At 38.9% G+C, this 25692-nt stretch overlaps 1 protein-coding gene across 1 annotated transcript in view; it reads left to right on the plus strand.

Moving 5' to 3' along the window:
• The window catches only part of ZCCHC24 (zinc finger CCHC-type containing 24), a 107292-nt gene that overhangs the window by 1838 nt on the left and 79762 nt on the right, over positions 1-25692 (plus strand). The window contains exon 2 of the mRNA XM_015633622.3: positions 14550-14750. Coding sequence (XP_015489108.1) covers positions 14550-14750 — 201 coding nt within the window. The remainder of the gene's footprint in view (positions 1-14549; positions 14751-25692) is intronic.

Below are 25692 nucleotides of genomic sequence, written 5' to 3' on the forward strand. Positions count from 1 at the left end.
AATTTACACTATTTGCTACCTACATCTGCATGTTGATGACAAATTGTAGATTTTGCTCCTTCCTGCTTGGCTTGTTAGCTTTACAGTACCCAAGTAGCAGCAAGACTCCAGGAGTTTGGCCAGCATGGATTCCAGATTTGGGCTCCGTTCAGGCCCATGTTTGTTGAAGTTGGGATACATTCTGCTCACAGCAAGTCCTTTATTTTTTGGGAGAAAAAGGAAGAAACAAATAAATGGAGTCTGCATTCAGGAAGCTTTTGAAACAGTCTCTGAGAAACAGTTTTCTCTTCCCAATAGTCCCCTGAGTTCATTTTTGGCTTCTACTATACTCTGTGCAAGTAGGGGCTAATCCTTTTGTCACACTCCCTTTCCATTTGGCTCATAGTTCTTTCCATTTTTTTCCCTCTAATCTTTCTTCTGGAAAATAATTTCCCTGCTATTCCAGGCCTTCCTCAGGCCCCTGTCTCTGTCCTGGCTCCAAGCAGTCAGTCCCTGTGCAGTGTTCCCCCAGCTGTGCTGCTTTCAGATCCCAGAAGTCACCTTCTGTGTGGATCCCCATCATCCACAAGCTGTAACTTTATTCTGCTCTTTTTAACCTCATTACAGTTTCCTGAGGCACATGAACAGCAGCAGAAACTGAGAATGCCAGCTCTATAGAAAGCCAAGAGCATTCACCATTCAGGAAATAAGAAGCCATCTCATTCTATACAGACGTTTTATGATTTTTTAAAAGATAAAGCGTGTTAGTTTGTTACCATTCATTTTCCAGCCCGTGACCATAGCATTGACTATGTGGCTGATGGAGACATGTCTATGTTTCCAGTACTTACCTGAACTATGTCTTACTACATGGTAACCTAAAAAGAGGGAAGGGAGCACAGCTATCTCCTGTGCATGGGAATGCATCTGCCCTGCTGGATATACCCTGAAGGAAGTAGGGAACCCTTTAATTTACCAGGCTAACACTGCCTGCTTATACAGCAGCTTTCATTCAAGAGTTTAGAAGGTGCTAGAGACACTGTTGCTCAAAAGAAGTTCTGTCAATATGTTAGATGCTCTGTTCTTTCCAGAAACTGGAAACTAGACTGCTTTTTGGCAGGAGTCACCCAAGAGTTTCTGACAATGTCATGCTCTTAATTCTTGAGATTCTAACATCTGTTTATTTGCAGATGCCACTGGGTATACACTACATATTTCAACCGCGTAAAATTATTTTGGAGAGCACTAGTACTGTATGCTGTTTTTGCAGCAAGTGGGCTTATGCTATCTTTGGAACAACACATAGCTTTCCACAGTTAAACTGTTGACTGTTTTCTACACAGTGCTTGCTTTGGTTGGCATTTTTTTTCCCTCACGGTTTTGTCCTGGGTTGGCTTTGCCTGGAGCCGAGCTGTGACAATGATTGACACATAGCTGTACACAATATTTGGAAAGTGATCTAATGAGGGTCCAAAATAGCAGCAGATTGAGAAATGATAGGATCATAGGGTGTAAAATAGTTGTGTGTCCTGTATGTTGCCTTGCAATTGAAAATTTCTGGAGGAGAACACTTGGAATAAGAGACAGCACTTGTGAAAAGTCGCTATTATACAGGGTTTGCAAGTCTGCATGGCAGTGCCTGTGTATGTGACTTGCATACTGACCAAAGGAACAGGACAGAAAAAAAAATAAAAGTGTCAGCACCCACAGAGTAGTCTTGTACTTCAAGATTTTTGTCCTCCAGACTTTTTCCACTACAATGGATGCCTTCTAAATAAACATGATGAACACAGCTGTTTGGTGCATAAAAGCCCATTGTACCACGAAAAAAAAGCAATAATAAAGGTTTAAACAGTAAAGCAACAATGAGTGTTTTGTTCCGTATGCAAGACTCATTTTGCAAAACAGACCTGCTTTAAACCAAACTTTATGGCAGCATTTGTTGTCCTAGATATGAAATAAAAGCATGTTAGACCATTAAGATGCAATAAATTGGCCATTGAACTGAGCTCCACCCTCATTATAACACCATCCATCAGAGCCAAGTATTTGAGGCTTTGTTGTGAGGCTGGTTATATGGAATTTAATGCCTTTGAGACAAAGCCAGGTATCTGTGGCTTTGTCATTGAGGGGTATAACTGAAAAACCTAGGGTAAGGGGGCAAGAGACTCATAAGGTATTTTTCTATGCTAACAGGAGGCATCCAACCAGGTCAATGCTGTCTTTGGTCAAGAAGAGACAGCAAGCACTAACTAGAAAGTATCATAATATAATAGTTAAACTTTTTTCTCTACTCTCTGTCTTTCAAGAGTAAAATTCCTTCTAGAAGCCTCTATGGCAGCCGCTTTCTGGATCTAAAACAGATTTTATTTAAGCACAAATGACTGCATATAGTAGATGAGAAAATAATTACCATTTTCATGTTTCTGACTTGGAGACTTCCAGATCCAGTTGTTACAGGCAAGCGGGGAACTAAGCGGGAATGAGAACACACCAAAGCTAGTTCAGTTTGCTGCAGTAAAGTATGGAACACTTGCTTGGAAAGAAAAACCTATGGAGTTAAAAAAAGTTTAGTGTGCTGCAGAAAATAACATTCAAATCCCTGTGAAACAGAAGCAGGTCTGAAGCAATGGGATAGATTAGGTAACTTCCCAAAGAAGACAGTGACATTCATAAGCTAACAACAAAAACTGATGAAACACTGGAAGAACAAAAATGTAGGGAAGGAAATTGGCAGTTCTACAGAAAATATATTTTATCAGACAAACTTGTCTATCTGTCTTTCATAGAATTAGGAGGGTTCGCACTAGGCAGATACTTGATGAAGAAAGATCTCTTATTTGGCCTAGATGAAATAAAAAGTAGAGGATAATTATAAGATTAAAAAAAAAAATCTCCATTCTCTTAGTATCACAAGAATACAAGGATTGCTATACCAGATTTTAGACCATTGTGCCCCTAAACTAAGTGAAATATCTTTGAGAACAACCATGATTAAAAAATCTGAAAGAGAAAACAAAATGCCTTTTAAGGGGTTGCTCACAACCAGCATGTTCTGAAGGCAAACTCAGCAGAGATGCAGGTTATCAGAAATTGCCATATGCTCCAAACCATGTCCAATTTGTTTAATTTTGTGTAACATTATTATTATTCTAACACAGAGCATGTTTTTGATCCACAGGGTGCTTAATGTGCTAGGCATTCAAGTGAGGACTTCATGCTTTCTCAGCTACTGAGAAAGCTGACAGACTAGCACAGACTGTCAGACTGACAGTAGCATGGTCTACAGTACCTGAAAGTGTGCTTTAATAATAACAATTCCTATTTATTTCCCAATTTTAATTTTTTCTCACTATCCTTTGTGTAAGTGCCAACATTGGAATGCCTTTAACCTTCTCCAAATTCTAGTGAAAGGGCACTAGCATAACAATTCCTGTGCTGCAGGAATTGTGCTCTGCCTCAGGATGACTGTACACTCATAATATCTTGTGGCTACTTAAGTGCCAGACAAGTAATGGCAAAATGGTTTTCAGGAAGTTAAATGTCAATTCTCACATCAATCCTCATAAGAGATTCCAGGGAGCTGAATCTCTTACGTTAATCAGAGGACAACACGCATTTGGAGATCTTGGCAACACCAGCCTTCTGTCCTCCCAACACAGCCAGCTCCAGAGCCCTTTTGATGATACTGTCTGAGCACATAAAGGGCAGCTTTCACAGCCCACTGTACACTGGTCTCAAAATCTTAGATCCTTTTACAGGTATTTGAGCTAATAGCTATTCTGTTCCTAATTCCAATTGGATATATGCTTTAAAAGACAAAATTCAGGGTTTTATGTCTTTCAGCATTCTCTTCTGCTCCCTGTTCTTATCTTTGCAGCCATGGTCTCCTGCTTTGATATGTCGTCTTTGGAAAGCACCCATGTTTGCCAGGGAAATAAAAACCCCACGTGTAAATGTACTATAAGAAGTGGAGTCTGAAAATAAGATCTATATTATTATCTCATATTATTATCCAAATTGCACTCTTCCATTTGTATCACCTAGTAGGTATGGCTTTAGGCTTCTCTGTTGTCCAGGATAAAGTGTTTTCTTTGTGTGTGTTTTGTAAGTGACAGTACTACATGTAGCAGATACTCTGCTTACTCTTGACACTTAGGCTAAATTACCTAATAGCAATTTGATTGCAGGAAGAAATGCACAACAGCCAAATTTGCTTCACCAGTGTTCTAAATACAATTATGTTGCATTTACTCTGGCTTCTGTACCCAATTAAGGACAGCCAAAAATTCCCAGAAGTAAGAAGAAAAGGTCTTGAATTTACTCCCACAGCCAGAGCCTCTTGTGTTGCATCCTTACCCACAAACTGGCCCTGCCCCCAGCAAATGCTGCTGTAGCTCTGCAGTACACCCACCCTACCTCGAGCTTTAACTAATTCAAACATGACTTTCACCTGGGCTTTAGTTTATTTACAGTGAAAGTATTATCCACCATAGTCATCTGCAGGTACTTGCTTTCCCATCACAATCAGAAACATGCTTGGAAAGCTGGCAAGAACTAAAATGTTAATTGCTGAAAGTAAATCAGGTCTTCAAGAAGAGGAATATGCACTTTCTGCTTTACTATTGATTTCTTTTTGATAGCTTGAAAAGAAAAATAAGCAATAGAAGATAAACCAATTGTATTTCTTATTTCTGATTAGCTGAAGATCATTGCCAGTCCTTTTAAATCACTTGGGATTTTGTATCTGTGCAAACTCCTCATTGACAGAATCACTGGCATGATTTTTCTGCCTCACAAATACATTCACATCTTGAAAAAAACCTGTCAGGCAGTATATAGAAGAGAAAAACACACCAACCTATAATGGGAGGCAAAAGGATGTAGAATTCTTGTTACAATTATATTTTATACACAGAGCTTTCATTTACAGTTATTTTATGCATTTACAGTGTCTTCCATGCCAAAGCACCCAAACAAAGGGGTGATGTAACTGTGTGTTGGGTAATGATTTTTCATCCACTCCTCTTTTGCTCTGCAGACACAGACTCAGTTATTCAGAGCAGAAAAGGAAGATCCTTCTCCAGTGAACTAAACAAATGATCAGGCAACCAAGTCTGACTTGAACAAATGTATTAATTTATGAAGTATATGGAATGAATTAAATAAGCAAGATGTGTACTAAATTGTTTTAATCCCAAAGCAAATCCTCCTTGTCCCCTCCACCCAGGCCTTTTTTTGGTTTTGCTGTTTTGTTTGGGGGATTTTGTGTACTTGTATAAGATAGATAACAAACAACTTATAGCAGTGGTCCTGTTGCTTTGGTAATTGACAACTAGAAGAAAATATTTCATTTTACTGATAGATGTTAGGTGAGGATTAACGCTAAGGAAAGTCTTCTAGATCACTTCTATTAAGTGCACCATAAAAGGGCTTTGAAACATGATTTAAGTGAAATTTAAATCTAAGCGTGAAAAATAATGATGCAGTGCAGTTGCCAAAAGCTGCAGGCACAGATATTACAGAGCCAAATCATACAATTCGGATAATATGTATTTGCATAGAAACAAAAGCAACTGTATCCTGTTAACCAAGTTAGATGCATACATATAAATGCTACCTAAAAAGTGATACTGGCTGTCACCTTCCATTTTCTGAACAGATTAATGAAATGTCACAATTAATACCTGTACTTCTCCCCAGTTTCTTTTCCCCAGAAAAGTTGCCAACAACCTGATGCCTATTTTGCTACCCTCTAGAATTGCTCCTCCTCTTTTAGAAAGCCACGATGAAATTATTAAATTAAATGGAGAGAATGTATTTTCCTCATGGTTTATTTAGGTTTTGTGTGGGTTCCAGAATAATTATAATAGATCAAAGCAGCTAATTAAATTTTACAAAGCTGTTCAAATCTTACAGTAATGCTGATATAATTCAGGAAGACAGTATTTTATAAGTGTAACAACTTGGATCACCTCATTTTTCCTGCAGGTTGGTTCTTATTCTCAGAACCACAGCAAACAATTTGTAATCTACTAAAAGTAGAATCTAAAATTATAGACAGATTCACTTGAGGAAAGCAGAATAAATGTAGGGTTACAAGTCCTGGGCTTTCTCCATGTTCCTCATTGTCTAGCCAGGCCAGCACAGCTGTGGGGAGTTTTGGTGGGTTTTAACATATCACAAGCCTAGCCCCTTACTTTCTATCTTATGTTTTGGTCTAAGTAAATAGTAACAAGTCCAATACTTTGACTTAAGAGGAGTTTTAATGAGCCTCATATTGACCCTTTTTCTTAGCTCTATCAAGTGCTGATGGTGGGAGAACTGCTGCCTGGTCTTCCTAACCTGTTTCTTAAGAAATACATTTTGTGTTTTGACAAATTTAGTTTGAACATCAGCAAATGCCCTTATGATCCAGAACTTGAGCTCATATGCAAAGCAGAGATAAATTCCTGCTATATTAACTGGCCACCCACACCTACTCCCTGCATGTGGCAGGGTTTGGTGTCTCTTTTCAATGAACTCAAGTGCAATTCCTTACATAGAGAGATTGTGGGTAGCTGGAAATTTGTATTTACATCTCATCCAGCTAACTGCCAGCCAAGCAAGCACTTTAAGGGGATCAGCTTGCTCTCAGAGATTTCTCTTGCTTCTAGGAGCTCCAGGTATCTCAGTGATTTTTGAGTTGCAGTCTATATTTCTTTACAGTAAGGGAGCTTGCTAGGCAACTATTTTGTAAGTAATCATTAGGGCTGTGGATCCTTGTGATTGAAATGAAAGTGAAGGATCTATTGTACAATCATTGCATCCTGAAAATAGAGGACTAGCAAGAGTTTTTAAGAGGGTTTGAGTACCAGATATCCTTGAAATACAGAGTTGTTCCTCTATAACCATCTTTCTCCAACATACATTGCAACTGAACGTAGTAGAATAAGAGATTCATTCTTCTAACAGTCACAGCATGGGAAGGAAAAAAAGCCTCAAATCCACTTTGAAACCAGATTTCTCAGTTGTTATTTTATAATTTATCTTAAGCAGATTGTGATGTTTTAGGTTTGCTTGTTACACTTCAAGCTGTGCTGTATCACAGTTGATTAAGGGGGTAGCTTTAAACATAGATAAAACTATCTAAAAAGCCAGAGTCACAAAATGAAATTCCAGCCTGTCATTTAGTACATAGAAATAATTTATTTTCCTCACTATATTCAATTTAATAAAAGTTTTTGTCTTCCCATGAGTGCAGGAACTGGGGCCCTCAGCGTGCTGTGAGGGGCCCATTCTGGGCAGATGATGTATTGTTTCTACCTCTGACAGCGACCTCAGCTTTGCCTCTTTTAAACTTTGGCAGCCATCGCACAAGTTTCTGTGCCAAGAAGGCATTACTGAATGTAAATGATATAAACAAAACTGTCTCAGACTTAGAGTTCTGTTTAACCCAAAATGGACATTTCTTAGCGAAAGCTTTCATCATGCAAGAGCTGCGCAGGAGGTAAATGCTTTCCTAAGTGTGTGTTGAACAGGCACATATCTATTTCCGGGTGTTATTTTTCTTGCATTTGGAGTGTCAAAAGACTTACCAAATGAGAGGAAACTCGACTCTTGTTTTTCAGACTGCAGGTCAGATTGAGACAAGATTTCCTGCAGGAAGCAGAGATGTTAACAGAAAGTGCAGGGATCAAAACATGTCCATCCGTTTCTCCCCTCACTTCATGCTATACAGCCTTCCTAACCTCCTCCTCGCCAGAGAACCCTGTCTCAACCAAAAAGACTTGTTTCTGGGCACAGAGAACCTTGTCTTGACCAAAAGGACTTGTTTCTGGGCAGCAGTGGGACAGAGGGGCCTGGCAGGGGCCCTCCCCATAGGTCAGGGAGGTTGGCAGCCGTGGGACAGCCCAGGAATTCCCCAGCTCTTGGGGGGATGTGTTGAAGTAATTTGCAATGTGAATGGTCTCTGTTGTCCCTAATACAGTGTTCACGTGTTAGAGCTTCTCTTTAACATAAGTGGGCAGTTGTTGGGCATTCAGCAGATAAAAGGGAACCCTGCAGAACCAAGTGCAAGATTTAGAAAATTCCTTCAAGACTGCACGCCTCTGACCAGAGCAAACGTCTGTCCTCTCCCACATCTGCCTTTAGAGGCCTTTTGTGAGCTCCCTGTACGTAGTGTAAAATGAATGTTCTTGCTGATAGCCACAGCAAACCCTTCCCTCAGGCTGAAATAAAGGGGAATCACACCACTAGCAGAAAGCCAAAAGTAGGCACCTGAGCTCCAGCAAGCCTGGAGATGGTGGCAGACCAATTCCTGAACTGCCAGCATAACTTTACCACTGTACATAGGGAACAGGATTTTTTAAGGTCTGAGAAACTCATGGAAAGCTTTGGATCCACGTGTCAAAGGCCAGCCGATGTAAAGCAAGGCAGGGTGTGGTGTGTGCTGCTCTCCAGCCTTGCTGTGATTGAAGGTACACACCAGTCATGCACTGAGGAGGGTGTTGCAGCCACTTGCTGTTCTGCAGAGTCTCAGCAATTACAGCCTGAGACGCCACAGCCAGCTGAGCTGTCAGGTTTGGAATAACTAGATTAGAGAGATCTATACGCTGGATTAAAGATTGATTGCCCTTCAATAATTTGCTTCACAACCACTGGCAGGTCACATTGCTTTTGTAGCTGTCTCCTTAAGATATTGTTTCTGCGGAAGGTAAGGCCGAGTGCCATCTACCTGGAAATATTTCGAAGTACTTCAGTGTTAGCAGTTTAACATAGTCATATATTTGTCTAAAACCCCCCATGTAAGAAGGATGAATTAAGGTATACTTGGCTAGTCTAACTAGCTAGGAATGCATTAAGGTTTGCTTGGCTAATCTACATTTATCTGTGGTTTTATATGAGAACTGGAGTAATTCAGATTTTACTAAAAGTCAGGCTAAAGACCAGATTTTTTTGACAGCTGACTTAAAAGTTGACTTCAGAAGGAAACAGAAACCTGAGGTGTTTTTTTTTCCCTTGCTCCAGGCAAACATTTTCTTCACTGAGTGATGAGCTTGGCTCTCAGTTTTCCAATGATAAAATGTTACTGAACAAACTCTTAAGCTGTTTTTTTGTAAAAGTATCCAATTTATCAGCAGAGCTAAAGCAGACACAAGCCATACAGGAGCAGTTTGAGGTTTTCCAGTTCAGCCTTGGTAATTAAATTTCTCTATTTCTTCTGGCTCAAATTAGTACAACTAAATTTATTACTGTATTTTCATTTAATCCCTCTGTTTTCAGAAGGCTTTGGGGTCGGCCATAAACATTGATGATGATCTTAAAGGTCTTTTCCAATCCAAATAATTCCATGATTCTATTTTGTGATTCTGAATTGGGTGTTTTCTTTGGGGACAAAAACAAGGAACAGTTTTAACCACTTACGAAGAGCTGCAGCACAGAGAAGTCACAGGTTTTAAGTGCTCTTCTCCAAACACGGTTGTGGATAAAGCCCACATCGAAAGCAAACCTTAGGACACTGGCAAATAAGACATCTATAGACCCTTGGGTTAATTCAAGTCACTGAATTACTGTTTGGGTAGCTCAGATTTCTGTCTCCTCCAACATGAAAGGAGCAGCTGAGTGAGGGCAATGGCTTGTCTATCCTACTGTTTTATCCATGACACAGCACAGGGACCACTCAGTTCTTGTCTTTGTGAAAATCCAAGCTGATAACTTCAGCACCTTTTGATATTTCGGTGCAGGGCTAATGATTAGCATGGCTAATCTGGTTACTGTCATATATTTACAATTTACTGTGTGTTAAACCCTTACTTTTTCCATACTGATGACAGGGAAATTCAACTCCCTTTTCCTACAAACTTCAAACAGCCAAGGTGTCTGTTGACTTAAACATCTCTCTGTCCATTAAGACTGCTTTATTTGGTTAGCAGCATACTAATGCAAAAATAAGCCATCAAAATGCTTTGCTTATCGCTTTTCAATTACAGACTATTTCATGCTGTGGAAGCATTGATGACTGGACTAGGTTGTAGGAACACTGAAGTGCTACAGGACCTCACTTCAGTGTGTGCAATTACTTCAAATGTGAAGGGAGCCAAAAGCACAAATCACACTAGCTTCTAGAGCATCAAACAGATACTCTGGCTAGATCAACCAGCACAAGTCAATTCTAGCCTTAGGTAACTGGTCAATACGTTCATCTTTATCGTTGCCTTAAGGGTCCAGCAACCACAAATGGAACTTGGGGCAGAAACTGGTTTTTCCAGGTCTGCCTCTACTTTTCAAGTCCATGCCTAATAAGAAGATATCATTCCCACATAAACAAGCTGACATTGTTTATTAATAACAGCTGGTCTCAGAAACTGAAGAGATAAAGCCAGTGTTTTGGGGTTTCTTTTTCTGCCTCTTGACACATCAGCCCCAGAAGATATTTCTGAAAGGCAGGGACCCAGCCAAGGAGTCAAGAGCATTAGCCAATTATTCATGTAACTAGGAATATCTTAGAGGTGAATTAGATACTGGAACTCTTGAGTCACTCACGTATGTTGCCCAACTGGAAATCAGAGTGAGGAAGCTATGGAAGACAATAGCTGCCTCTTTCACAGAGGACCACAATGCAACCTTGCAGATTACGTGCCCTTTAACTGGAAACACTGAGCAAACAAATAACAAAGGGAACTTTGCTTCCCAACACTACCAACAGATACAGTTTAAAGATCTACCCAGCAGAGAGGTTACCTTTGGAAAATACGATGCAAGATTTTCAGTTTGGTTCACATTCAATTAAATCAACAAGTTTCATAGGAAGGAAAAAACAAACAGACAAATTTAGATTATCAGCTCAAACCTCCCACCAAGGCAGTTTCTAAGTTTCACCACCGGGTTCCCCATCCCCCCAGTATGGCAAGATAAGGAAATCCTGAATTCATTGCAGCTGGGCTGATGAGCCTTGTAATTAGGACATGCCGTGTGGTCTTTTGGGCGCCTCGAGAGCACTAACCCTTTCACTGCCAAATCCTTTCTCTCCTGTTCAAGCTTAAAATGAGACTCTGTTTGAGAGGTACTATTGTCTACCATTTAAATAAATAGGTTGGTTTTGGTAGTGTTGCATTGTGAACACAGAGCAGTCATTGATTTTGGTGGAATTCATGAGAGGAGCAGTCTCCCTACCACCTCCCAGATGACTACTAATACACTTGAGACTAGAGTGAGTCGGAATGCATTTCTTTCTTCCTCTCTCTTTTCTGTCTGAGGCCATCAACACTCTCCCTGGCACTCTAATCACCCTTTTCTCCCCCCTCAGACATCCTCTTTTGGTGTGAAGCTAATTCAAACTTTTATTCAAAACCCTTCTTAAAAATCCTTTTTGCAGCAGTGCAAACACTTAGTAAGGGCTGAATTGCTGTTCTGCTCAATTGAGTACCCCAGAAAGAAAAAAAAAAAACCCAAACCAAAACTGTTTTATGTATCTCAGCAATATTCATTCATCCCTTGTCTTTTACAATGACAAAATGGAGTCAATCACCATTTCATCACATTCATCACAAGCCCTAAGTTTCACTATTTGATTCCAGGGGCCGGGATGAACTTTCCCATTACCACCCTTATTATATAACTTGGCTTTTGGGAATGGCTTATTTCCTCATCTCTTTCTGAAGAGCTAGAGATTTCCAGAGCTAGAAACAGGATGTAGCACCATTTGTGCTGGTGCTCTTTATAGCAACTTTCAAGTGCCAGATTGATGTGTTTTTCACATTGACTTGGACTCAAACAGATTTAAGACCATTTTCCAGGTCGGATTGGCAGGAACTGCTGAACTGGTTTGCCTGACTATACCCAGAGGGATAAGCTGCACCTTGGGATTGTCTAGGCATTTTGCACAGGAATGCATTGTTTAAAGTACCAGTGACATCAGCAATGTCCATCTTCTCCTTTACTGTCATGTTCTGGGATGTTATATTTGTTTCTTCCTTTTTTAACACTGGGCCTCAAGATGATTACAGGGAAGCATTTCACAGTGCGGTGTGTGGACTGAATGTTTTGCTGTGTCCAGCTGTGGCATGCATTGCACAAGTGCCCTGCCAGCTGAGCCAGGTGGCCACTTTTAGAGCCACGTGCCACTCTTTGGCCACAGAACCATTGGTATGATTGTGGTATGGGTGAGGGTGTGATTTAGTATCAGTGCAGCCCATAGTCCGATGGGATCTGAGCCTCTGGCAGCTTCTGGCTGCCATGGTTGAAACAAAAGTTTGTGAAGGTTTACTGCCAGAGTGAGCCACCTTGTTTTTCAGTATTGACCTGAAATGTGCCAGGAAGGGTTGGAGGAATGAGTTACATAATAGCCAGCTGTGGTTCCAAATTGCTCCCTCTTTATGAGGGCAATAGCTCAGTGTAAAGGATGTGTAGGAAAGAAAACAGTCCTCACTGCATGCCATATGTCCAATTCAAAGCCCACTGTAGGCAGCAGATAGATATGTTTTGGTTTGTTACTGAGTTGGCCCTGGGGGTGAAAATTGCAACCTCCTGATGGGCAGAAGTTATTCTTCATCCCCAGGAGATATTCCAGATTTTGGCAATAGGTAAAAAATTTGCGACTTCACATGTTCTACGTCCATGCCTTCACCCTTCTATAAAATCAGATAATAAGGAATTTGCAAAGTTACTAATGGGTGTAGTGCAGGTGAAGTACTTCAAGAACTTCTTGGCAAGAAGATCTCTTAAAAAGAAATATTTTATGTTTTTCCAAGCATATATAAGAGAAAGTGGCTCCTAGGGAGACAAGAACTTCTTGAAGACCCTTAATTAATACTACTTTGGCATCCACAGCACTTCCTCTTCCTTTTCAAAATTTGATGCCAAGAATTTCTCATTCCAATAGCAGCCAATAAATCCTAGAAATAAATTCCAGTGACTATTGGAGGTATCTTGAGTTGCTTGATGGCTAAAGCAGCTATAATATTTTTATTTGTTTTTGAAATACCTTTTCCTTTTAAAATCTGTGACTTTAACCCCTGAAACAAAGTGGCTGATTCTCCTCTCAGCCACATCATCTTGCACAGCACAGAACTATGCTACACAGGATGTTGTTGTCCCACGACATATGTGAAGTCCCATGTGAAATCCGGTTCCACTCTGAGACCTCTTGAATTGATCCTGCTGCTGTGCACCAGCTTCAGCTTTGCAAGAGGGGTCAGTGGAGTTCAGTGTGTTGTGTTTGACTACAGAAAAAGTGGGTGAAGCAGATTATTAGGCTGACCTTTTCTGTGCAGTGTACACCATCTGTGGTGGGATGGAATTCAGGGATAGTTGGGTCTCACCCAGGTGCTTGTGCCTAGAGTTTGAATAAGATTTTTTTTTTGGTATGCAACTGTCACCCAGAAAACACTCACTGTGCAGGCACCCTGAAAGTTTGAGATCTCTGAAATTAATTTAATTTCAATTTCAGATTTATTTCACAAACTCTAAATCAATTTCAGTGCATGCCTTCAAAATATATATAACATGTATAAACATATGAAAACACATATAAAGACACCATTGAAATACTTTAATTCAGTAGAATTAAAGCAAAGAGGCACAGACTGGACCTCTTCTTACCTCATTTTCCCATAAGAGTAATTCCCAGCAGTAATTCTCTGATGCCAGGAGAATTACATGAGCATAGCATTGCAGACCTAAAGTGGAAACACCATGTGCAAGGTGTCCCATCATGTGAGGATGGAAAGGATAGTCAATAATTGGTCCTATTTCTACAGTGATTCATTATGATGTTAATTTTTTAAAGAGTTTTAATTTTCTTTTTGAACTCCACTATGCAGTTTCTTTTGGACCTTAAGTGGTTACAGTGAATTAATCCATATTATCTCCACTAGGGAGAATACCTATTTAGGTGTTGATGGGTTTCCTGCTGTTCTAAAACTACTGAATAGCAAATTAGGAGCTACTGATTTTGATTTGCAAATTGAGAGAGTGAAGATCCTATTGAGGTGAAGTACAAAACCTAGGTATTTACTGTTTATCAGGAAATGTTTAAATCACAGCAGGTTCCCCCTCAGAAAATCTAAACCAGATGTAGATCTCAGTGCTTCTTGTTATTATTTGAACATGGAACTCTGTTGACTGTCTCATTAACCAGATTGGAAATTGGAAGTTACTTTGCATTTTTCTTGGCATTCTTTTCCTTTCCCTGACTTCAGTATTCTTTGCGCAAGTAGTTTTGGACACAAAAGGGTTCTGTTGTGTGAGTTGTTCTTTCAGCTTTTTGCCTGCATAATCTAACTGCACTATGAGTGCATTATGGTCAAACACAGGAAAGCAGTCATTGCTTAGTGGAAAGGTTGGACTGAGAGAACCATGGCAAGCTCATTAGTTTCCTCAACAGTGGGGTGACCATGTCCATATCACTGCCATCGTGAAACCTCTTTGTTAACAGCCTGTATATTGTTCCTCTCAAATGTGCAGCCGTGTTCCTAAAAAAAAATAATCACTTTTATTTCCCTGCTGTTCTATCTCCTATTCACATCTCCCTCAGAACAATCCCTAGTACAGTGTTGTGTTGCATGTGACTTATTTGTTTTCTTCTTCAGGCTCTGAGCAGCAGTCTCTACAAGAGTGCATCACCTTATGGCTCCCTTAATAACATCGTGGATGGGTTAAGCTCCCTCACTGAGCATTTCTCTGACCTATCCCTTTCTTCAGAAGCCAGAAAACCCAGCAAGAGGCCACCTCCTAACTACCTGTGCCACCTCTGCTTTAACAAGGGACACTACATCAAAGACTGCCCCCAGGTAAGTAATATATAATATTCTGAAGAAATCTGCATCAGGATTTTCTTCATTCCTTGATTTAGCAACACAGAATTTGACTGAAATACTTTAGAGTGAGTAACACTGAAGAAGTATCATGACAAAGTGCCAAGCTAGCCATGTGTTGTTTTAATCTATTCTTTATCACTGATAAGTGATAAAGAATAGATGGACAAAGTACACTCTTTCATATGCGTTATTTCATTTGTAAGTGTTACAGAAGACATTAATCTAGGCACAAGACTAAATAGATTCTGGTAACTTTAAAAATGGCTACTCTGTAATTTTCTATCAGGCAGCACTCTGTGTAGTTAGTTTGGCAATGGCACTTAATATAACAAGTTACATATGCTAAAGGAAAAGAAATTGTTACATTTGAAGAGAACTTTGAATCAGTGTTGCAGTAATGCAGGCTCCAGGTATTTTGAGTGCAAAATCTTTTTTGTCCTACAGAAGAGGTTTGCTGTACTGAGCAAAATGTGATGATCTTTGACTCCTAGAACTTTTCTGTAGTGGCAAAGCTGGCAATATTTATTTCCTTCAAGAAGAGGTATAAACCAGTGTGCACTAAGACCACTCAATAATCTACTTTTTTTTTTTTTTCTTTTCCTGAGGCTCCCAAGCACACTGTACTTAAGTTTCTTAATTTTCTCAAGTTTCAGCTGGATGCAGTTTTGTTGCTGGCCTAAACTTCCACAATTTCAGCAACATCCTATGCAAAGTCCCAAGGAAATGAAAATGCTGCCAATATTCTAAAAACACAGATGTGGACATTACCAGCATCCACTTCATTATGATTTTAACCTTCTAGCCTCTTATTGTGTGACTTTCAGCAGAATTAATCTGCATAAAATTAACTACAGTTATTTGCTATTGAGGATGTCAGACATTTATAAACCAAAATACAGGCAGAAAAACATCTGCCAGCAGAGCAAGGTCAGCATGAAATCGAGAGTAACATCAGATGAGCTTTGAGTGTATTCCTCTTGCTGTTATGCATAGACTAATTTTATCACTTTCATTGTATCTCCTCCATTAATTGTAATGAAAGCTCTGGAATTAAAGTATGTTTGCAGTCTTGGGTGTGGCACTTCCAAATATTTTTACTTGTTCTTATTTTGGTCTAGGTTGACTAAGAATTTTCTTTAGGAAAAAACTATGACATTTTCTTTGCTAGGAGATGAAAAGTATTCTGGTTTATATACTTCAATCTACTTAGTTTAGCATGTTTCTGAAGAATGTAAAGATAGAAACACGTAATAGCAAACATTATTTAACTAGAGGATTGAAACTCCAACTAGTAAATATGTGGTGGAGTGAGAAACTTCTGGACTTGGGGGTGGATGGCTGTGCTTTGCCATGCTGTGTGAGAAACCAAATGAATGCAACTAAGAAAGTCTCTTAACAATCAGTATGTTCAAGCTGCAGCTCACACAGATGGTCCCAAGTGAATGTGTCAGTGTTGGAGCAGTAATGCATTGTTTATTTCATAGGTATTTTTATTTTGAGGCACTAGGGATTAAACATGTTAGTGAAAATTGAAGACACACAGAGAAATCCAGGAGATATGAACAATTAAGGATTGCGTAGGAATGTTAATTCTCTTAAATTGCACATCCTGTATAATTTTTTTTTCAGATTTAATTCATAAAGTCTTCAATTTCTCTGTGAACCAGGAAGTGGAAAGACTTCCTACTGGCACACTCTGTGACTATCCTGAGTGTTTGGGAGGAATGAGTAAAGGAGCACAGGACAGGGAAACATCTGCTCGCTCACCACATGCTGTCTATGGTTACAGGCAGCCATATCCTATAGCCCCTTCAGAAAACTGATCAGGTTTTACTTGGGAAGCATTTCGGTATTTTTCCCTTGCTACTGCTGGTGTGGGAAGCTGCTCCAGAACCTCAGTCCTCCCCTAACTAGAAACTTCCAATTTCTAGGATGAGTGTAACTCATGGCCACTTTATAGTCATTTGTTCTGCTGCCAACATTGTCCTCCACTGAAATAGCTCTTATCCCTCCCTGGTGTTTATTTCAGGATGTATTAATAGACTGCAATCATATCCTCTCTCAGCATTCAATCATATCCTCTCTCAGCATTCATTCTGTAGGACTAACCGAGCCAGGTTTTCTCAGTTTCTTCACAAAAAGTATAGATACCTTCTATCCCCCTGTCCTTCTCATGTTCTCTTGTGCTTTTCATCTCCTTGCACGTGCACGACTGCATGTACGTGTGGCATCCCAGAGCAGAGCAGGTCAGTGCCTTCCGCTGTGCATGCACGTTTCTGTTCGCTTTACTTAAGGGACAGGTGATATGAAATCGACTCTGCTTAACTGGAGATTTCTTCTAACACAGGCAAGTTTTTTCTGGTTTAATCAGAAACTGCTTTCTTGAGAAAAAGCAGAGTTAAGCATTCACAGAAACACACACACTTTCCTTAAGTTATCTGAGTTTGAGGATAGTTCTAAAGGGGATGACCCTGTGGACACAAGTTATGCTCAAAACCTTGAAAACACTGTGCTCAGGAAGGGAGCACCAATGGCAGGATCAGGCTTTTGTCCTAAAGTCCCCATTTGTTACCACTGCTTTTGACAATAACTGATTTCTTAATTTGAACGTTCTATGCACTGCTTAATATCTTAGTTTTGCTAGTGGTGTCAAAAATAAAAGTTGTTTAGCAGATCCTACCAAAAAAAGGGCTATAGCTGTGTGTTTTTAAAGTACTTAAACCTGGATAGAGAAAAGAGATAAACTGATCTGATCTGGACAAAATGCATATCAGTAAATCGTACAGTATTTTTCTTTTGTTTTTATGAAACTGACTAATAAGAAACACATTTTGAAATGGGGTGTTTGATGAAGTTTTTTCTGCATAGCAAAGAAATGGTGTAACAGCTTTAGGACTTCATATGCTTCTTTAATTCTGCCTGTTACTAACCAATGAAAAGATACATTCTTTTCCTTTGTTGTAAAAGTTGATGAAAATGCATGTATCCATTCAGATTTATATCTTAAGAGATGATCATATTCCAGGAGGCTAAATAACTATAAGCAAAAACTGCCAGCTTTAGTATTCAAATACCTCAGGTATCTTCAATTTGTCTAATATTGTGTTCAAACTATCTGAAAATTGAAATGGGATTTAACAGATTTCTATTATTTTACCATGTAGTTTATGTTATACATAGTGATTGAAAGTATGTTTTTTCTGTTTAAGAAACTGCCAGAAATAAGAGCAATGTTATGATTGCGATTCATCATTTCCAGTTTGCCTACATTTACAAAAAGCTGTTTGTTACAATAATTATGTCCATAAAAAAACCCAGCACTTATCTTTAGTATCATCTTTATATCATACCTACATTTTTTCCAAAACTAATTTGTGAGTTTAAGTGGCTTAGACAATAACATCTAACTTACACCTCTCTGATATTCTTGCACATAGAGAATTCTCATTAACTTGGATGAATTAAAAAATATGTAGAGAATAAAGGTTAAAAGCAGTGTTCTTAATATAGCACTGCTCTTAAATTGTCATTGACAGTGCCATAAAAAATAAACGAGATCTTTCTCTTTAAATAGCAAAGATGGTAAGGAATGAGAGTACTTTTCCTATCTGGTTTACTCGTGGTTGACTGCATGATACATAAATATATATATATATATATATATATATATATATAAAGAGAGAAAGAGAGAGTGTGTGAGAGAGAGATCTGTAAAACTTTGTATACTTATTTTTGTACCCAAAGGTACTGTACTTATACCTGGTGACTATAGGGGTTTTTTCCCCTTACCATGACAAAAACAAAAGAGTTCTGGGTCAGTAATATTAAAGATATATGATTCTTTATGGTATTTTTTTTTATATAGCAGGTGAAGAAATTATTAGAAGGCCTTTTAAAAAAAAGTTACATTGTCTCTTTTTACCCATTATTATTATTATATCTTTATTTTTAAATCCTATAAAATATAATCAGTGAGTTCCTTTGTACCAGGTGTGGCCTCTACAAAATTAATCTTGCTCCTTTAAATTGTAAGAATGTTATTGACATGACTGCTCTTCCAGGATGTCATCAACCTAAACTCAGACCTATCATATCAAGTTTATTATGCAAAAAGTATAGAATAATGGGGTATGGCATTAGATACAATCTAGGTGGACATTTGTAAATAAAGCACTTTGTTCACATTCTGAGATGTCACTGAGTGATTGAACCTTTGCCATTTTTCAAAAAATCTGCTTCGGAAAGTAAATGCACATATCCTGGACCTCATTTATTGCTTATGTTATTGCAGTTGTTAATTTAGTAAGGAGCAACAGAAGTCCAAGCTTGGAGCTCCAGCAAAGCATCTCTGTATTCAGAATTTTCAAACTGCTCTACCTGGTGTTTCTGCCAAGCACCAGTTCCATCTACTGGTGTCTCTGTCCTAACCATATTCAAATACCATTCCAGTGCCAAGCTCATTGGAAAAACATTTCTGACAATTCCTGTAAATTTCTGCACAGGCAAGGAACCCTTGCCTCGTGGTAATGTGGTGGAAATAAAATGGGCAAATATCAATGTTCTGCAGTCAAATTCCCATGCACTGCCACAATTTATCCCAGTTTCAGGGAGGAATGTTGCACAGTGTGTTTCCCAATTTTACATTGTACTTACAGAGGAAAGTGCCATGTGCTTGCTCACTGAAGTACAGACACACTGATGCAGACATATATGTAATGGGAAATGATTAGTCTCTTTTTGTACTGCACATTTAAATCTGTGGCTGAAATGTGCAGTGTGGTCCATATTAATGTGGCCAACAGTGGGAGTCAGTGCCAACGGGGATCTTTGAAGCAGGTCCTGTAAAACTGAAGTGCCTTGAGAACACAAATTCAAGTCAATGGGAGCAGTAGGTAATTGCTGTGGCTGCTTGAGTTTGCATAGATTTGCTTTTGTGGTTTCATGCAGGATGTGGAAGAAATCAGTGTCAAGCTGAGTTCAGTCCTTTCTTCTTAGTCCATGGCTTGGTCTGCCAGATCACGCTGCCCTGAATCTGTCCCTCCCTGTGGTCAGATATAGTGGATCTTTGGCAGTAGAGCTGCCTCAGCAGGCAGCTATTTGACTGCAAGATTGGAGCAACTCTCATGCCTGAAACATTCATCTGATTTGTCTTGTGCTTTACGGTAGTGCAAGGATCTCAAAGGTGCACAACATCTAAGGAATTCACAGCTGTCATTTCTCCAGGTACCAAAGGGTGACTAAGATGGCAATGAGGAACAAACTAGCATCTCTACAAAGTTGGAAAAAAATTAACTTTCTGGTTTTTAGCTCAGAAATATTATTTTTTTTTAAAAAGGCAAACCAAACACAAACTTCTTGGAACTTATCTTCCTTTTAAAGTGAAGGTGATATTTCAAAGAGCTCTGGAATTACAGGAGATCACAGACCTTAGAAAATCCCAGCATTCACTCTGAAGATGTTTTTGACAGTTGCTACATTTTATATTTTATGGTAGGTTTTTGGATATTGTGTGACAGCCTCCAAATAAATGTGTCTTTTCTTTATTGAACTTTGAGAAATATCATTGTTGTTACTCAGTTACAGGATGAGAGCTTAATCTCCCCATTCTTGGAGGAATCTGACACCCTGTATGGGCTCAATTTTTCAGGTTCCACAGTAGTTTTTGATCAGACTGTACTTGGTGGCATTTAATCTGTACAGGCCTCTCCTGTTTATGCTCCAGTTCTGTTGGCCTAGAGAGTTACTAAATAGATATAAATAATATAAATAGAGATAAATAATGCATTATAAAAATTTATATTTTTATAATTAGATATAAAAATCTAATTTTTATTAGAAAAATATAAATAAATAGATATAAATAATATAGATAAGGAATAAAGCAGTATTTGAACTACTAAAATTAGTATTCTTCTTGCAGAGGTAAAGATGAAAATATGGGATGCATAATTTAACAACAACTAAACTTGTACCTGGTGCAGTAGCACTGGTAGCAAGATCGGTGCTGAGAGAACCTGTTAGCCTGTATTACAAGGAAGAAAAAGGTGGTAAATCTCTGCTATATGTAATTGTTTTCAAACCATGTGTGGCACTACAGGAAAAAAGTCTGAGTATCTAGCCCCTTCATTCTCTAGCTTTGAAATACTCCATTTTGTATAGTGCACATTTCTTCACCTATATATAGTTCTATAAGAAATTGTAGCTTTTAGCATTCTGCAAATACTTATACACATACTAAAATTCCACATTACGAGATACTGGATGAATGTGAGGCTCTGCACAGTCCTTTTTATACACAACATGCTCATTTAATTTATTCCTATTTTTTTCATTGAGAACCTGCATTAAACTATTGTAGATGATTTGGACTTGGCTAAGACTTCTTAATTTATTTTTGTTTTTGTCACGTGGAGCCACTTTGACAATTCCATGATATTAAATATATTACAAAATTTATTGCAGGCTGTTGTTTTTTGTTCTCATATGCTTGAACTTAGCTCTGCCAAGTTTTCTCAGCATTTCTGAGATTAGCTGAATATATTTTTAAAGATAATTTCTACTTTTATTATGAAGATTTGCAGAAAACTTGCAACCAAAGTAAATTGGGCTATAAATTGGTCACATCCATCTAACCTCTGAAAATGTAAGCTGTTGAAGAGTCTGAAAGATCGAAAAATACCCATTGTGAACCGTTTTGCAAATTCTCAATAATCAGTGCATGTTGTGGATTCAAATAATTTATCAGAGGCAAATAGCTGAGGCAGCTGTACATGAGTGGAGGGGATCCAAAGAGCCCTGTTTTGGGAGCGTGTTCCCAAAATTCTTGTTTTAAAGCTGTGTCTGTAGCAATGTGGCATTTATGTCCAGTGTTTTGATAAACTGTGTGCTCGGAAAGAAGATACCGAACCCTAACATACCAAAGTAAGAACAGTTGGATAGTGAAAAAGAAAACAGAAAATACCTAGTAAATTTTGTCTGTGCCCCTTTCCCGTCCAGCACAGTACATGACATTACATTCCCAAAAGTCTGGAAGTCCAGCCAAGCCCAAGCTCCTCCTGCAGGCCCATGACTAAGCTGTTATTACTGTGGCTCAGTCTTTATACACTGATAAAAGTCCAGATGGGCTGTTTTTGTCTCTGTGGGAAATGCAGCACAAACAGGTGATAAAGGCAAATGCTCTGAGGGAGCAATGCTTGCTTGGTCTTTGCAGTGGCCTTGGAGTGGAGCCCCAGGTCCTGTGTGATAATTAGCAATGGGCTGTGTGACAGGTGTTGGATCATCCACCACAGAATGGGGTTTCATTTCATTGAGGTTTTCCAACTATTTTTTATTCACCTTGGAATCTCATTTGTATATTCACTGTCTAGATAATTTCAAGCCAACTGGCAACTAGCAGCAAGGTGGATATCATGAAAAGAATACTGTTTACATGCAAAACCATAAGGATACCCAGCATTTAAACTGAATAAGGTTTCAGCACTGATAAAGCCTCCTCTGACACCAGGTTGGGCACAGAAACTCAGGGTTAACTGGAAAGGAGAAAAATCAGTTTGAGGTCTCTGAAACATGACTTGTATTGAAAGGCTGAAGAACCAGTGTTGTTTGTTCCCACAAAAAGTCACATTAAAAATTTGTGAAAATGTAGAAAACATCACATGAAGAACACAGATTGTTTGCCACAGCTAATGATTTCACAGCTACTGGACTTCAGCTAGGCTGCTCCAACTGTGAGGCCTTGAAGAAGAGTGCTCTTGGTCACTGGAGGACTTTAAGAACAGTGTAGGTAAACATAAATCAAGATTTGCACTGGTGATCCTGTCCAGGGACAAGTGAGGAGAACATCCCAAAGCACCTCCCAGCCTTGTGTTTCTGCTATTGCATATCTGCATGCTAATGCTACAATTCACTATCTTAAACATACATAATTTATATTTAAAATCCATGCACAATAAACCAGATCCAAGTCCTGTGTGAGTCACTGAGAAACTTTTATAAACTCCTTTGAAGTAGGCTGAACACAGCTATCTATTGCACTGGTCGAAATATTTACTGTTTACTAACAAGTCAGTATTTGCTTGGTTTGCAGTAAAACTCCTGATAAACCATAATTAGATGTCTAGCTTTGAAATTAGTACTGAGAGCATTCCTCTTGAGGGGGAAGGTAAGGTCTGGCTTCCAGCCCTTATTTATAGATAAGGTAAAGAGAGAACCAGGTCAAACCAGACTAGTTTATCAATTCCTCATTTACACTGCTAAGAAGTGAATAATGGAGAATTAAGTGAGTAATTTTTTCTCACTTCATAAAAGTATTTTGGTTTGATGTGAAATATAGGTTGTGGAATTTCCATTCATGCTTGGAAGTGTTCAAGATCTGACTGGATAAAGTTATAGTAAACCTGACCTGAACTCAATGTTGGTCCTTCTTTGAGCAGGAGGTTGAACTTGGTGACTTCCCAATGCCCCCATCAAATTTAATCATAGGGTGATTTATAGATATTAACTAAATTTTCATGCTCTGCAATAAAAGATCACTATTCTTCAAGATCTAGGCTCTACTATCTACCATCTACTATTAGATCCCAGCTCTAATATCTACCATGATTGTTCCACACTGTGCTTTTAAATAAAATACTCTTGCAAAATCCAATACTGCTAAAGCAGAAAAGTAGAAGCAAACAGGCATTTATTACAACATCAAATACAAGAAGCCCCTGTTAAACTTACCACCTGTTCAAATGTCCATGCATAAACATTTTCTGTAAAAAGGTAGATTCATTTAATCTATATTTAAAAATCGAATCAAATAACTTTTTATTCCAAAAGAGTTTTCTCTAGGAAAATATGTTTCAACAAGTTGTTCAGCTGAAAAAGCAAAAGTTGAAGCAAACACCTGAAGTGGGAGCTTTTCACTTTGCAATGGCTTGAATTTGTTTTGCAAGAATTTGTTTGGAAATGTTTCAAAAGCTTAATTTACCCAAAATGAACATTTGTATCTTGGTGTTTCTGGTTGAAATTCCAAAAATTTTCCCATCTGCTAAATGTGTAAACATTTCAACTTCCTTTCCCAGTTTTAACAGAACCTTGTTTCCCTGTTTCTCAAAAATGAAAATGTGTTTTCTGATGAACCACATGCCCAGTTACAAAAGACCTTCAAGGTCTGAGCAGAGGCTGGGATGGTGTCATGGAAGTGGGAAACTGGCTGTTGAGGAGAAAGTGACTGTCAGGGGTGTGAACTGCTGTGTCTCTCCCTCCCTTTTCATTTTAAGTGACTGTCTGGAGGAGGAAGCTGGCAAACAGCAAAAGCAGTGAGCAGGAGCAAATGGCTGAGGGCAGATCAGCAGTTTCTGCTGGCAGCAGCAGAGGGAATGGTGGCTCAGCCCCTCCTGCTCTCCTGGTTGTCCCAGGACAGGCAGTAGATTGTGAGGGCACAAATCCAAGCCAGGGGCCCCTCTCATTTTTCTGCTGTCAGCATGTACCAGGCAGTCCTGTCTGTCCCTCCCATTGAATCACTTCCCTCAAGAAATTAAGATACTAAATGGAAGTCAATCCCTACTCCATTTCCCTGGTATAGCACAAGTACTGGAGGTATTCTACTGTGTCTGGCTTATGTCAATAAATGTAGAAGGACCCTTATATATTTGGATATGTCTCCTTTCATAGCTATAGAGAGGCCTATTATGAGATGTGAACAGAGTTTCTCAGGTAGGTATTGTCATCTGTGCTTGGTAGGACTGTAGCTATCCTTCAGACTGCCTGGGGGAGAGAGAGGTAGAAGCAGGAGAGAAGAATCCACTGCATGCATCAGGAGCACAAGACTGCTGTGCTGATTCAGGGAATGTCTGCTTCACAGACATGAGGGTAAACTTAGTATAAACTTCATTCCTTAACATTTTATATTTTATACTATAACTTATCATTCGTGTTACTGATAGGACATTGTTATTTAAATAAGTGTTTCACTTATTAATTTTTTTTTGTAGAAGATTTGTAGAAGTTTTTTTTTTAAGCAAAAAAAAATTGAGAAAAAAGGTTTTAAGCCTTTTTTTTTTTTTCCCAAATGCTCTTCATTTGGCAAGAAAGCTAAAATGTTTGTATAGTAATTACAGAAAAAGAGAATAAGCCTTTTATTTCAGAGTCTGGTCAGTGCCAAATTATTAGCTAAAGCAATAAAGTCCATATACAGGTACTTAAGTTGAAACATTTGGGGATTTTAGCAGCACGGCAGACATTATGGAAATGACATAATCTTGATAACTAGTTTATCCTCAGATTTCTGACTGATTTTCCACATGAAACTTGCTACTCTTTGTTTCTAACTCATTCCCTGACTGTGCAGAAATGTGCACAGGACTACAGCAGCACCTTCTGAGATCTTCTGTATTATTGAGCCCTGTAAATTTCTTCTCATTTTGGAAAGAAATTGCACATTTCAACTAGTCTTCGACATAATCTCAAGCTATAATCATGGAAATGAGTTCAGAGTAACCCTGAACATTTCCCAGGCTCAAAGGTTTCACATACAAAATAGTGGTTTCGAGTCCATCTCTAATTTTAAACCACATTGCAGGTGTGCAACTAAAGTTAAAACTCTGCAGCAGCCCAGGGAAACGAATACTTGCACCTGAGTGCAAGTGAATACTTACCAGGCTGCCCACACCACCTGACAGCCAAGAACCAGCCCAGGTGCACCCTCAGCCCTCCCAAACACTGCCCTGCCACGCTTACAATTTAAGGAAAGGAGACCCTCAGAAGGCTTCATGAGAGCAGAGACAGCTTCTGAGATGATTTTATCTAGAAGTCATGTTTCTCTTATTCCCAAACTCCTGATTACACAGTTGAAAAAATTAGAAGAGCAGAAAGTGGGGAAGAGAAAGGCTTTAAAATAAATGGCAAATAAGGCTTTCCTAGAAGATCA

The sequence above is a fragment of the Parus major genome, chromosome 6 (genome assembly GCF_001522545.3).
Source record: "Parus major isolate Abel chromosome 6, Parus_major1.1, whole genome shotgun sequence".
Taxonomy (NCBI): Eukaryota; Metazoa; Chordata; class Aves; order Passeriformes; family Paridae; genus Parus; species Parus major.